This window comes from Spea bombifrons, chromosome 9 (assembly GCF_027358695.1).
Source record: "Spea bombifrons isolate aSpeBom1 chromosome 9, aSpeBom1.2.pri, whole genome shotgun sequence".
In the NCBI taxonomy this organism is placed as follows: domain Eukaryota; kingdom Metazoa; phylum Chordata; class Amphibia; order Anura; family Pelobatidae; genus Spea; species Spea bombifrons.
Window position 1 is genome coordinate 26,380,959 of NC_071095.1, and position 15,363 is coordinate 26,396,321.

General features: G+C 42.5%; 1 protein-coding gene across 3 annotated transcripts; it reads left to right on the forward strand.

Annotated features, from left to right (window-relative positions):
• The first annotated feature begins 3,124 nt into the window (after positions 1–3,124).
• Positions 3,125–12,102, forward strand: LOC128504923 (death-associated protein kinase 2-like). 3 transcript variants are annotated; one of them, XM_053475192.1, is made up of 13 exons: positions 3,125–3,253; positions 3,794–3,865; positions 5,750–5,889; positions 7,064–7,285; positions 8,260–8,398; positions 9,049–9,178; positions 9,462–9,510; positions 9,764–9,790; positions 10,288–10,440; positions 11,005–11,050; positions 11,186–11,275; positions 11,552–11,635; positions 11,956–12,102. In XM_053475192.1, exons 2-13 carry the CDS (start codon positions 3,797–3,799, stop codon positions 12,034–12,036), a joined length of 1,230 nt encoding a protein of 409 aa, XP_053331167.1. In that variant the 5' UTR covers positions 3,125–3,253; positions 3,794–3,796; the 3' UTR covers positions 12,037–12,102. The 3 variants fall into 3 exon arrangements, with proteins under 3 accessions (XP_053331167.1, XP_053331168.1, XP_053331169.1); XM_053475193.1 differs by lacking the exon at positions 3,794–3,865 and having other exon boundaries at positions 3,141–3,253; XM_053475194.1 differs by lacking the exon at positions 3,125–3,253 and having other exon boundaries at positions 3,843–3,891.
• Positions 12,103–15,363: the final 3,261 nt, after the last annotated feature.

The following is a 15,363-nucleotide window of genomic DNA, read 5'->3' on the forward strand; positions in this document are numbered from 1 at the left end:
CTTCGTTTTAACCTTCTTTCGTAAGACACATTTGCTCTTTCAACATTCTGTATACCGCAGTATTCGTTGTGTGCGCAGTTGGAATTGGCAAATGTGAATAAAACCAAAAGTAGACTTTTTATACTTTTTTTCTTCTTCATCGTTCTCTTGTTTCCCTGCTAGAACAAAGCAGAACAAAAAAGGGGCATGAATTTAATAGGAGGAATCGGGTAAAACCAGTGACAAGGAGTTAAGATGGACTATTCTAACCATTATGGTTTGGCACAAGGTTCTGGAATGGGGGTTGTGTGACCCCACACTGGGGTAGGAGATAAAAAGGTTGATGGACCCATCTCATATGAGCCATTTTTTCTGTGTATTCAGGGGAATCTTTTGAACATCGAGTTTTTGATCCTACTTTCTGCAAGCTTTGGCGTTTGGACCTCCAAGATTCAGAAGGCTTATGTAACTTGATATCTTTGGGCCAACATAGAAGTTCTAAACTTCAAGTAAGGACTCCATGTCCTCTTGGTCTAATAGACTATATTGATTTTGTTTCTCATCCTCCTTGCAAGTTTTCACACGTTCTTCTAATGATTCCCTCGGGGGGATCTCTTGTTCCTCTAAGCTAGTTCTGTCCCCCCTTCCTTCTGGTCTTGTTGTGTCACCTGGAGTCTTTTGGCCTGTAAGCCGAAGGGCTGTTTCACTAAAGCTTGACTCTGTTACTGAATTGAGACACAAAGTAACATTGTTGCACTGGTGAGGAATGTAGTTATAAAATCACTTGTTCGCCATGTTGGTGACGTGAATAGAGTCTCATTGACTTAAGGACATGAGTTCTTCGGTAGGCCATGCCAGGTAGGTCAATGGGGATATCCCCTGGAGTAAAGGGAAAGACAAATAAGTGGGTAAGCATAGTTACGTGGGGTCCTATCACAAACTTGGTTTGGTAGACCCTCTTTATTAAAAGAGGACAGAACAGGTGCTGTGCCCTCAAAGGTCTGGCTCTGAATGGGCCACTTTCCCACTGAAAGCCCTCTCATCTCAGTTATTGGCTTGTCGGAAACTCTCACTTGGAAGGAAGTGAAATGATCTTGTTTCTGAATAACAAAACTGGGTCCGGAAACGCACCAAACCTTTAGAGGAAGACCACTGATAAAACTTTAGTTTAGGGGAAAAAAACAGGATATTTAAACTTGTACATCCTCAGACTTCTCTCCCAAAGAGGCCAGAGGATGTCATTAAGTAATGAAAGACTTTATGGTTTTCATTCATTTATGGGCAAATTGCAGTGGGAGATTATAAGCCGTCTGCTCCATACACTCACACTTTGATGTAATTATTGTACTCAAAACAGGACCAGATAATTTGATCTCTATGCTGTCCTAGCTCTCATGCAAATGGGATGGATACATTTACAAGAGTTTTCCATACTTTTGCACTGACCGTTATACTCTGCCACAACCTCTAGCATACCGTCTTTGGGCATAAGGAATGGTAGAGGGCCCCTGTGGGTAATTGGCCCCCTAAGTGCCTGCCCCAGGGTGGAGGGTATCTGAGAAAAAGTCCGTTTTCTAATGACTGATAATGGCTGGAGTGCTGAGACTGAGAGAAGCCACAGTAACCCAATGCGAGGTGTAAAATAATGCATTTGGGTCACAGAGAGCCTCTGGGGGAAGATACAGCGTTCCCGGAGCCAAGTGGAGGAGCTGTCTGGGACTTGGTTGTCTGAATATTCTAATATACAGTTATTTGGTTAGAAGTGTGAAGGTGGTTTTCATTAAAGAGGGGGCTGTATATTACAGGGGCATCGAGGCATTAGATGTCCTGGTGTCTGCAGCTTGCAGTGGATTAATACTCAGATCTCCGCGAGGCGACAGCTTTGGAATGGGTCCAGCTCTGGGAGATACTAAGTGACAGTCAAGTGACTACTTTGATACACAAGAGCCTGTATTCTCTGCACCCGGGGGGCCTCGTCCAGATCTGGAGAGCTCGATACTGATAGACGGGTCAGCGGAGGTTGGACAGCCTTCCGTTTACAGGAGAAAAACAAAGAGGCCTTTTATAAAAAGCGTCCACTTGTGGAGCACAGAAACACACCCAAAAGCCAAAAACAAATCCCAACATAAAATAAAGGGCGTTATAAGTGGCAGGTATTTGTTAACCTATACAAGGCTGACATTTAACAAAACTCTATGGCATCTGGTTTCTGATACAGGCCACTTATCCAGGCCAGTGGGGGGGGATACATACTAGCCACCAATGCATTTTGCTCAGCTGTGTCTCTCTAAGGGTTAAAACGGCCATACTGACTCTTTAAAGGCTCTACAATCTTTGCATCCCTTGCAACCTACTAAAGTGGAGACGCCACATCTGAGCTAAATGTCATTGTCCTGATTTGTTGTAGAAGCCTACGGCTTCACTACAACTCCCATCACACGCAGCAACAAGCCTCCATGACAGGCACTTGCATGGGACTTGGCTCGTAGTCGCGTTTAGCACGTGTGTTATTGTGTGAATGCGAATAAATAATTTTTTTCCTCTTTGCAGGAATATTTTGGCTCCGCGTCCTCCCGCAGCTACACTAATGGTCGGCTAACACACCCGGAGACAGGTAACCTTTTTATCTCCTGTCTCATTATTCTTCTGTATTTGTCTGGGGAGTGCCGGTGGATACGCTGCCTGTCGGAGCGCTCCTGCCATTGTTACGCTTTGAACAACGTTTTCATAAAATGCTTTGGTAACGTTTTATCTTTTATGTTATCGCCGGGGATGTTTTTAACAAAATGTAGAACAAAGTGATGATTATTAAAAAAATTATTATTATTCTATTATACATTGTAGCCATGCATGGCTTCATGGCCAGCAGAAGGCAGGTACAATGTTTGATGAATAGTTTTTGCTAGCACAGTGTATAGATCAAACTCGTCAGCTGTCTACCGGACAGTTTGACCCTCCCAGCGTTTATCTTGAAGAGTTAAGCCTGTTTGTATAATTTAAAGAATCTTTCATAATCCAGAACAAATCCATCCTCCGGGACAATCCGAGTCTAAGAACTTTGCATTGAGCTCTCTGTGGAACACCCATTTCTAGCATCAAAGGACTGTGCGCTTTCGTGCCGTCACAACACCGGTCCAGTGACACACGACACTCTTTTACAGATCCGAGACTGACGTACCGAAATTCGGGCAAGCTCTTCCAGGCTGTGCCGGACGCCCAGAGCTCCAGGGGGACTGTTTGATCATGATCTGCGTATTGCAGCGGCCTTAAAAGAGTAAGTAACGTTCTTTGGATCTTGCAATTAAATGATTTATATAGAAAGGAGGAAGACGCATGATTTTGTTCTTGTTTTCACATGTCTCTCCTATCAGGACTGTAGAAATCAAAGAATAAAATGTTACTGGTGGCGGAGGTCCTAGTGCGGAGGTCATTTATATAAGGAGTTTTTGCCTTATCGGTAGCATGTCCTGCTGTTACTTTACACATTATGGGGGCTTTTAGGGCTGAAGAACCCTGTGATATCCTCATATCCACAGACACAGGGACTGGAGAACCGGGACACTTAGGAGATGTGTTTAAGCCCTCGCTACCAATAATCACTCACACAGTCCATGACTTTAAGGGATCAGGATTTGAGCATGTGATCTCGGCAGATGGTCATAAATTATGTCTTATTAGTTAAAACCCCTATTTTTGTCTTTCCTTCGGTTTGTCCTCCTTTTTTAGAGGCGGATACTTGTTCTCTAGAGTGTTAAATGAGTGCCATAGCTTGGATTCTGGGGGCAGCCTAACCATACGTGTTTTGTGTTTCCAGCCAATGGCAGAGAGTGTCAGGTTACCAGACGCTGCCAGTATGGGGGCAAGGAGCCCCACTGGGGGCCCGAAGGTGAGAGAGTCCCACAGGGACCAGAGGTGTGCAGCGTGTTGGGTGGCTGGCACTAGATCCAATCAAGCATCGCTTTTTACTTCTTACTGGCAAAGAGGGAGCATAAATTCTATGTTGTCTATCTACGCAGTGGTTTAATTTGCGCTCTAATCACAGGCTTGCATAACATGCTTTTTTATTGCTGATTCTACTAAAATCCGCTGTCTGTATATAATCAACGAGGATGAAATATTAATGTTTTAGAAAAGGCACAGGTTAAATAGCTACAACTTTGGTCTTCGTGGCCCTGTAGAGTCTAGTAGGGGAACTTCTTTAGCAGAACGCCGAGCTTGAGGTTGGTTTGGTGCTGAAGGGGTTGAGCATTCCTTAAATCAGGACACTCCTGTTAGAAAACCCTTGCATGACCCCAACTGTCAAGAATTTGCCGACAACACCCACCAAGTACAAATTCTTTTCTTTTTTCAAAGTTTGCTAGAGAGTTCCTTTTCTTTAGAAGAAATTGCTTATCCTTTAGATAAAATACCTCATCACTTTTATTACTAAAGTTGTGAAATTAAACACGTCCAACTGTGACAGCATCAACTGCCCTAGAATGTCCATCAACAGCAGAAACAACTAGTTTATTTATTTTATTACACAGTCTAATGGGTGGTTCCTTTTCCTGTAGACCTCGTGTTCCATCATGGAATCCCAGATAATATCAAATCATGTTGATCAATCAAGTTTTGGATCCACCATGTGCCAGGCTAAAACTGTTTGTCCAATCCGTGCATGACACCCCGCTCGCGGTTGATTGGTTGCTACAATCATGGTTGTAGTCACTTGTAAGCTTTGTTGCTCTTGTAAGCTTTGCTGCTCTTTTTAAACAGAGTCTGGCTTCTCAATGCTTTCACCAACTATCCTTTTGATCAATGATGATGATGATGATGATGCTTTCCTGCATGCTCGAGATGTTTTTCTTTGCGGTTGTACCAACAAATAAACAGATATAGCTCGGCATATACAGAAGACTGGACACAATGAAGGATCACATCATGGCCTGGCACGGGGTTTTGTTTACGTTCTAATCATGCAACTTTAATGACTCATGTTTTTAAGTTTGTTTCTCCCCAGCGGGAAATAATCATCTCAAACTCGTAATTCAAGTCTTTTTTAGCTGGTTCCATCTGGGTCATAGTCCTGCTAATGCTTTAGGATTTAATATGTTTTTCTTTAGTATACCAAGGGATAGGCTTATTAAAATTAAAAGCTTCTCAAGAGTGGTGTTGACTGTCCATCCATGGGATTTAGTGGTGGGGAGAAGAGCATCAGATGGACCAAAAGTATATGCATAAAGGTCTAAATCAGCGTTGTCCATCGTTTTAACATGAATACACACATTTAAAGGTATATGGCAGGGGCTGGACGTGATTGAATCAATGATATACTACAGTGGAGTCCATCTAGTTTTGGTACTGGATCATGGACATCAATGATCCTGCTCACGGCTGTCCAACGTTTTTCATGGGATGGAAAAAAAATGTTTTCTGGAGGTCAAGACCCTAGGTATTATGGTTTTACTCTGATGAATTCACCAAAGACGACCCGTAGATCCCTTTAGATGTTTGTTTTGGGGGCTTTTAAACTGTCCAATTAATCAGATCAAGTATGAAAAAGAGAAACTGCATCAGGAATGTGCGTGGAATACAATAAGAACTTCCAGATGTTTAATTCCAAATGGATTTCTGTCATTGAGATTAATTAAGGAGGATTCGAATTTAATTCCATTACAGGGAAGTGCTCTAACGAGGCAGGCAAATTAATGTTTAATGTCTGGGGCATTCAGAGCCGTCCTATCCAGAGTTGATTAGTTTCTGACTGGCTTCTATCTGATTTCCGTTTAAGTCTTCCCAGGAGGAGAACAGATTTTCAGAGGGTGATGAAGATATATTGAACTTGGAGGACGAAGTTTTTAACCCGAACATGACTTCTTTTAAGCATGATAACGTGGAGGAGCTCTACGAACTGCTGGAAAAGCTGGGCAGGTAAGGACAAAAAAAAAAATATATAATAATTTTAGAACTAAAGATATGTTGTTTGTCTTATTTTCAAACTCTATAGTGCAGTATAGGAAATGGTGTAAATTCGAGCCTGGTGAGAGGTTGGCTTCAAAAACAAGATGCCTGCCCCCAGCTTTCAATTAAGTACATATTATTATTATTATTATTATTATTATTATTATTATTATTATATAGAGCACCATCTCTATACATGCAGCATCAATACAGTGGGGGCAGTGTGTAAGCCCTAGTCAATGCCCATGGGCAGCTGCTTTAAGGGTCCTTGGTACAGGCTTCATAGGACTTTGTTGAGGTATAACTTACCTGCACTTCTCCAATGCAGGCTGGACCGCCATTCCCATAATCCTCCATACAACCCCATTATGGTGTGTGGTTAGGGTAAAACTGATTACCCAATCCGTGCATGATCTCCCTGTCACGGTTTATCTGATTGGTCACTTTGTACAACCATTGCTGTAATCACACATAAGCTTTGTTGCTCTGTTTAAAAGGACTTTAGGTCCTCAATGCCTCACCAGCTGTCCTTCTGACTCCCACCTCTGCTTTCATGTGGCCTTCAAGAATTCCAGAGTCCGAGAGGCTGGGTGATGGGTCTTATAGTCTCAATAAATTTGTCTGATGTATGGCATGAATCCATAGTATTATGCAGCTATTGCCCGGCCTGTCACTCAAGTTCTGAATTATTAAATGATCAGAAATGAAGCCTGCAATCCATATAAAGCAGCGTATTTCTAACTAACTCAGACATGTGATTAATGTGGCAACCCCCAAGGTGCCTGGTATTCATTCCCACTCGTGGGAGAGGCATTACTGAAAAGAAACTAAAATATGTATATTATGTTCCATGGAAGATGCAGAATATTGACAAACGGTTAAATCGAGTATCTTGAGCTCTGCAGAAAAAGATATACGACGGTAACAAGGAGACCTTAAAAGATAAGGTTTCTTGTTATAGTTGTAGAAGTAATTAATTTTCGTTAGAGAGGCTCATTTTTGAGAGAATCATGGTAGCGTTCTCCCTTTTTAGATGACGTGGATTCTAGAACTCTTCCCGACCAATGCGACCCAACTGAGCCGTCCTATAAGTGTTATATCTTCATTGGGGTGTTAAGTGTCTTCGTCACTCTTGTCTCTGCAGCGGGCACTTTGGTGAGGTGAAGAAATGCAAGGAGAGAAGCTCGGGCACCCTGTACGCCGGCAAGTTCATCAAGACGCGCAAGTGTAAAGGCAGCCGACTCGGACTGGACCGCGAGCAGGTGGAGAGGGAGGTCTTCATCTTGCAGCAGCTAGAACATCCGAACATCATGAGACTGCACGACGTCTTCGCCAGTAAAGCGGAGATGGTTCTGATCCTGGAACTGTGAGTTCTGAGCAGTAAAAGAAGTCACTGTGTTTTGTAAAGGTGCTGTTCCACCTACTCTAACAAACTTAACGCTGTTGAACCTCCAAAAATTTGTCACACAAAAGTGGACACTGATTGGCTGCTCCACAGGAGCTTAAAAACAACGCTTCTTTAGAGTTTCTGTATTCAAAACGCAAATGCCATAAATCCAGAATATTAGGTCTCTAAATACATTTGGCTCCATTGTCTCTGAGGAACTTCCTCAAACCTGTTCTAGGCTCCGCAGCTTTCATCGCCTTAAAGGTCTAACAGAGAGAAGCGTAGAATCCTCCGTGCTGTACACGTTATTATAACACTGTGAAGAGGGGGCCGATATGAGCTGTTATTAAACAGCTGATATTAAACACCAGCTGTGCATTCCATTTAGAGGCTACGCCTGAATCCGTCCATTCAGAATTTATCCTGCTACAAAATAAATAGATGAAATGCGAGGGGCTGTGTATACACAGCTGGGTGCGATTTGGGTGGCCTATTATTTATTATTAATTGGGGAGACTTGTATCTATTGTTGAGGAAAACAATTCTTAGGCAATTTCTAAAAAGTTAGAAATCATCCTTTTGTTTATACAATGATGTTTTCAAGTATACTTAGTGTCGAAAATCCTATCCCCCCCCCAAAAAAAAGCCTCTCCCCTGCATATTAGAGTTATAGTTGGCCTCAAATGCTCAGTTTGGGTCTTGATCCACCATTAAAATACTTAAAAGGGCTGGTCATTGATCTTGATGATGCCTGTGAAGGACCAATTGCTTCCAGTCTTTGCCATACGCTGTTTATAGGAGCATGCCTGCTCTGATAATGAAGTTGACCCCATCACATGTCACGGAGTTGTTGATCCGTAGCATCCCACGACCGACCTCACATGCCTACGTGAGCACCTTAAACGTTATCTCGCTATTCTCTGTGTCATGGATGTCCTTTGCTGTTTCTGCAGTATCCGTGGTGGCGAACTCTTTGACTTTATAGCGGAGAAGGAAGCCCTTTCTGAAGAGGACGCCATAGAGTTCTTGGAGCAGATACTGAAAGGAGTTGCCTACATGCACAGCCGACGCATTGCTCACTTTGACCTCAAGGTAGGATGTCTCTCAATGGTATTATGGAAGTCTTTTCTGTTTGTGTGTGTGTGTGTGGGGGGGGTTATCGGTGGGATAGATATTTAGATGCACCTATAAATTTCTCTCGATAAGAGTGCCTCATTTGGTTTTAGGAGGATCCTCATCATCATGATGTCATAATATAAAGGATATATTTGATCCAATACCTGGATGTCCAGAAGGATCCCTTTACTAAACCACAATAAACTTGTAAGGGTTTGGTGCAGCTCAACGAACACCACACCATAAGCTTACGTTATATTTTTGATACAAGCCTATGCTGCCACCTTGTGTCTGGGGAGAGTAGCACACCACCGTATCTTTACGCAACATATTTCGACACTTGTTAGTCAACCACACACTGTCTTCCAAAAATAAAATCTTACCCGCTATGTATGCATTCTGATGGCAAGATCGCTACATCAAACCACTTCCATTTGCCATCTTTCCTTTTGTCAACATTGTAATTATTGCACATTCGAGGTACCTTTTATAAAAGGAGCAGCCTGTGACTATCCCAAAGAAGGTAGGATGGATTTTGGATGGAAATGACACTTAATTCTATTGTTCTTCAGATGAATAAACGAAGAGGTAAAGATACAGCGCATTTCCTTTCTATTTTCTTGTAGCCTGAAAACATTATGCTGCTAGAAAAAGACGTTCCCCACCCCAAGATAAAGATCATTGATTTTGGCTTGGCCCAGAAGATCGAGGATGGGGCAGTATTCAAAAGTCTGTGTGGGACCCCCCAGTACATCGGTACGGTCGGCAGGATAAATCATTGCTGTGCCCTTTGTTCATTCGTTGTATGCAGAGGCAAAATCATCTCTTCAATAAGGGTTCTGGCCTCCAAAAATAAACAAAATCCTAAATATACTTTTTTAAATAGACAAGGAAATTGTTGATTTAATTAAAGATTATACTGTGTAGCTGAGTTATTTTACATGGCGTACAAACACCGTATATGGCAGTGACTCGTAATCTATAAAATGTGAAATTGATCATTTTTCACTTTCCTTTCTATGTTTTTTTTACTATTCAGCTCCCGAGGTTATAAACTATGAACCTTTGGGTCCCCCCACCGACATGTGGTAAGTACATTTAGCAACAAGGTTCCAGCAATTTACCCCAGTTTATAAACCTTACCAGCCTCGTTTAGCGTTAGTTGTCCGATTACTTTAAGTACAAGCAGCCGCTTCCTAAACGCGCAGGACCTTAAGCATGGTTTAATATATTAAAAAAAAAAACACAAACAAAAATCGTCTGTAGCACCATAATAGTCTTGAGGACCATTGGTGCTTTTCAGTTCAGCATTTTTTAAATTGTTTTATTTTATTTCTGCAGGAGTATCGGAGTCATCACCTACATCCTGTGAGTAAAATATTTAGTTTTATTTAACCCCTTAATGACAAAGCCCGTACATGTACGGGCTCAAAATGCATTGTTTTCAATGGGTTTAGGGACTGCCCATTTTCCTTAAGGGTTTAAACAGAAAGCACTGTCCATGCAGTCTCCTTTTTTTCCCTGGATTATTGAACAGAAGCATTAAAAACAGTAGTGAAAATGAAAAGAACAGCAAGGGGTCATCTTTAGCTGTAAGCTAACAGGCATTGGTGTTTTTTCTTAGAAGGTGGGTTAATGAATGGATAGGTATGACTATTTGCCCAACCAAGAGCGGGACACGAATCCTATGGACCTTAAAGGTTTCAGCTTTATGTCCGTTTATGCCATCATGTAGGGCCAACAGTATGGATTGTGGGCCCATGGAGTCACCGCCAGCTTTGGCCGACAATTTCCCCCAAGACCAATACTACGATCATTGTTTTGTACAGCATGTCATGCTTATCTTTCCTGCTTCCTTGTCGCAGACTCAGCGGTTTGTCACCTTTCCAAGGAGAGACCGACCCAGAGACCCTAACCAATGTCGTTTCCGGGAATTTCGAGTTCGATGACCGATACTTTAAGGACACAAGTGAAATGGCCAAGGATTTCATACGGCAGCTACTGGTCAAAGACCCAAGGTTAGCACCTGTAAATCGTCTCAACGTATTAATAAATCGAGGGCTTTTCTACCAAGGCTGGTTGTCTGTCTCTAGAGGGGAGGGGAGGGCAGCACGTTCCAACAGACCCTCTTCCAATCGTCAAGTTGGAAGACACCAATCCGTATGTTGCTTTTAAACGCTTACAGACAAACCCCTAGTAGATTTCGTTGTAACTGCCATCTAAGTTGTAAATATTTCAAAAAGGGCAGTTAATATGCATCATAGCGGCCATGTGTATGAAATGATAGCCGCCATGTGTATGATATGATAGCCGCCATGTGTATGTTGGAGCATATTATTACAACATCTGCAAGAGAGCAAATACCATGACTTATTTATTAAAAGAAGCACCTTTTATAAAATGTGAACACAACTATGTGGTCTTCGTCATAACCATTTTTTATATATATATATATATATATATATATATATATATATTCCAGTAAAAGTTTGTTTTTAGCTGTTGGTTGCTGGGAACTATTTTTTATTGTCCTTTTAGTCCCCTTTATTAATGAAACATTCCATTTGTGTTCACTTCTCCAGCGACAGGCTAACGGCGGTGGAGTGCCTCATACACCCCTGGATAAAGGTGAGCTGATACTCGCTGTATGCACCGTGGGTTTGGCCAGCAGCGTTGGGTTTGGTGGGTTTTTTGGATTCGAAATTATTTCCGAAATGGAGCGATAAAACTCATATTAATTTTGTGTTTTCTTTCCCTCAACAGCCATTGACAAGGAAGCAAGCAATGAACAGGAGTCGTTCTTCTATTAACATGAAGAACTTCAAAAAGTTCAACGCGCGGAGGAAGTGGAAGGTGAGGGACCTGAAAAAACTCTCTATAGAACCCCCACAATGACAAAAAGACACACAAAGGGGATGGAAGTCGGACATAAAAAGACAAAGGGGCAGCTCAAAGCTTTTACATGCAGCGGTCAGAACCCGCTACATCATCAAAAACCAGACTGTAAAATGTGTTGGTTTCTTTCAACACAATACATGATAAAACGTTAATGCCGACCCATTGAGAGACTAACTTTATAATCGGTGACTCTACTAATGTGCTTAATGTGTCCTTTACCTCCTGTTTCAGCTATCGTACAACATGGTGTCTGCATGTAACAGACTGTGTCGCATGAAACTGCTGTGCAGCCCCCGGAATGACCAGGAGGAGTTGGTCAGTAATAATACAGGGGTTGGGCGTTACACTCAATGATCAAACACTTGGGTCTGGATTTCCCTAGGCTGCTACTTGCTTGGCCCCCCAGAGCGTGCTTGGCTGGCAGAGGGGTGTGGCTATATGATGGCCCTGCCCCCACTCTCACATGTCCCTCCCATTTATTTGACTCACCCACTTAGACCTGTCCATCTCATAGTGCAAGCACTTCAGATATATTTAACCCTTTCACTGCTAGCCGCTCTCACCCCAGCCGGAATTTTTTCGCTTAAGTAAACAATTTTTAACATTATTTTTCTTTCTAATTTAAACAATTTTAGCGGCAGTGCGAAAGCGACCAGGAGGATGAGAAGACCAAACCCGTCACCCTCTTGCGCAGGCGTCTGAGCAGCTGCTCCTGAGCGGGGCCGACTCTTCCGAAGGCTATCCGTCCCTGAGCGTGTGGCTCCCTCCTTGGCTGGTTGCGCAGCCGGTGCGCCGCGGTGTTACAGACAGGTTTCAAGAGGACTCGCGGGAGTGCGGATATGCTGCTAGAAAGAACCAAAGAGGAGGCAAATGGGGGGCTTCCAGAAGCTGATATTTTAACCCCTTCAAGCCTGCTCCACCTGCATGTCAATAATTAATGACCGAACAACAGAGCAAGCATGCCGCATGGCTTTAACCCTTCAGTCACCGAAAGGGATCCTGAAAACCTTGTTCACCAAACATGCCTTTTACAAGCGATTTTATGTTTTATGAGTGCTTTACTTTATCACGACCGTGACTTCTTCTTATGTGAAACTCTACGTTACCAGACCTTCCACTGAATGTATTTGTCGTCGAGCCACCTACGTAACCATCTTACAACATTTGCATCATCGTCTAGATCTTTCACAGCCTGGAAACGACAGGAATCGGTCACATGGCACTAATTTGCGGACGGACGGTTCATTTCTTTTAAAGATTTTAACCCAATTTGTGTCAAGTTGTTATTTCTAAGTAAAAGATAAAACCCCAATACATGTTTGAAGAATGCTCTTTCCCAGAGTAACATTTCACCGTAATCTGTAGGTTATGGTTTTGCTACACACTCCCCCACCACCTGTTCACTACAAAGGTTTGACCTCCATATACAAAAAGAAAAGTATGTGATGGGGTCCATAACACGCTTTCTTCGAGTCTGATGAGGGGGCATATCAACAGATTTACTTTCAGATGGGAAAACAAAGTTCAATTTGGCTTGGAGTCTCTGAGTGCTGCTTCCCTGGGTCTCCAGGTCATTCTCTGGGTAAGGGGGGGGGGGGTGTTTAGCCATGCACACTTTCCCTCACCGTCTGGGGCTAGCCCATCCTTAGCCACACAGATAAAATAGAGCTTTTGGTAGCCTGCCCAGTTCCCAGGTCTTACCAACTTGAGTCCAATGTTGAGTATGGATCAGGCCTAGGGCGGCAGGTCCAGAGGGTGGCACTACTTATGGTCCAAATCTTTCTCTTGGTCGATCAAACCCCCTTCCCAACCATTATGCTTTGGACGCTGTGCCAGCTCAGCACAACCTCCATAGACTTTGCTAAAAGACATTGCGCTCCTTTAGGAAGCCGACGTTCTGTTTCTTAAAGGAATGTAGCGCCTTTTATTGTATAGGAGACGCCGACAATGGAGATGGAGGGGACCCGGGGTGCTGTTCTTGGTCTGACTCAAAGGTGAATACAACACTGGTGTGGATACTGTAGGATGATGGCAGTAAATGAGTGCCCAATAACCTCTGCATACATGAAACTGGGTGAGTGTGTGAGCATTACTGTCTATGAGCAGTAAGCTATTATAGCACCTGCTGGGCTGCTCCATATGTAGCACCCAAAGTGTTTCACAGATGTCGCTTCCACTGGATGACTTGGATGACCCCTTAAAAGCCTGCACCACCCATGGTGTGAAGTTTAAAGTTTCCACAGAAACAGAAATATGCATGTATGTGAGTTCATATAAGGGACAGCAGGGGAGGGTTTTAAGTCCAGTGGACAAGCAAATGGCCAAGAAGTAGGGCCGGCCTTATCATGGGTCCAGAAGGGTCCATTGGACCCAGGCGTCACTTAGTGGATGGTGGCAGTGGCTTGCGGGCTGCTTCTGACCAAATGAGAACCACAAGGAAACAAAGATCAACTGAATATCACCCCCAAAGCCTGCAGGTACAGATCAAAAGAGAACAACTTGGAAACATGAGATCAACTGCGCAAATCATGCATTGTGTGTATAGATCAAATGAGAACCATCGAGCTTAACAGAAATGTCTATAGAATGTTTTTAAAACATCTTCACAAGATCTACAATTTTAATCAAAATAAATGTATGTAAGTGTATAATAGAGTGTGTGTGTATGTATGTACTGTATGTAAGTGTTTAATAGAGTGTGTGTGTGTGTATGTACTGTATGTAATAGAGAGGGTGTGTGTGTGTACATGTATGTATTGTATGTATGTATGTATACGTGTATAGTGTTGGAGATAAAACCCTGGAATGAAGCATTGATGAAAGGGATACATGACTGAGCACTGAAAGGCATTAAACTATACATAGTGCAGGAGTTTTATTTCGAAGATCAGGCAAGAGTCCTGAATTAGTTACATATTCCTTATTCTAGAAAAGCCCTGGTTCTAAGCAGTCATAACACTTATGGGGTATGAAACAGTAATGGCATACAGAGCACAGGGTTAGGTTATTTAAGCCTAGATAAGAATTCTCATTATGAGGGGTAGTTGCATATTCAATGACAGCCCTGGCACATGAGAGGGAGGTCATGCGATATAAATGGAAGCACTAGAAGGGTGCCAGCCCTCTTTGGATAATTTACCACATGGATTCCCCTCCTTTTTTCAGGTTAATCTAAGTGGCCATGGTGGGGGTCCTTGAGGTCTGACGGTCAGTGCAGGAGTTTGCTGTGCGAGGTATTTTTGTTTGTGTGCGTTTGCTCCAAATTCAGTATGTTGTATCATAATTGCCCTAAGTAATGACAAATTTGCGTAGACATGTTTTTTCAATTAAAAGAATAGCTTTTAATGAAAGCTCAGTCTGTGTGCAGTACCCCCAGTCTACCACTAGATGGAACTCAATATTCTTCATATGTTCTGTATTACTATATGTTCTTCTTTATATGTTTTTTCTGCCTTATTATACAGTAGCAGACCTGGCAGGATTCCAGCTGCTTTTGCAACTTTGTAATGATTTTCTTAACAGTAAGTTCTAGAAGTTGTTTGTACCCAAAGCATAGTTATCCTTTACAGCTCTGGCAAGAGATGCACACAAAACACACTTATTTCCTAGCAGGCAGTCTGAATCAAACCAGAACACAAGTGGAATATTACAATCTTTGCAGTACATTTAGTCTATTTTGCTTTTATTTAGAGTAAAAAAGGAAAAAACGTTATGGGTATCTGGAAATTTTTGTTTAACCCCTTAGATATTTCAGGTGCTCGAAGACCGTTAAACCGTTTTGAGTTCCTGTGATGCAGATAATGTTTGGATTGATCAAACCTTTGTCATACAAGACTGTCCAGGTGTCCTAAGCTGTCCCTCTTTTTCCTCCCCAATGCCCCCTTTTCTAGGAGCTCAGAATGTTTTCTAGATATGAGGGTATCACAGGGTTCTCCAGCCCTGAAAGCCCCAATAATGTGTATAGAGACAGAAGGAGGTGGCATTATAAATTACACTGTGTCAATAAAATGTATTCAACTACTAAATGCCACTCAGTCATTCAA

Coding starts and splice junctions, on each gene's coding strand:
- LOC128504923 (XM_053475192.1), top strand. CDS start 3,797: ATGGCAGAGAGTGTCAGGTTACCAGACGCTGCCAGTATGGGGGCAAGG. Junction 9,511..9,763: donor GGTCCCCCCACCGACATGTG/GTAAGTACATTT, acceptor TTATTTCTGCAG/GAGTATCGGAGTCATCACCT. Junction 11,276..11,551: donor ACGCGCGGAGGAAGTGGAAG/GTGAGGGACCTG, acceptor CTCCTGTTTCAG/CTATCGTACAACATGGTGTC.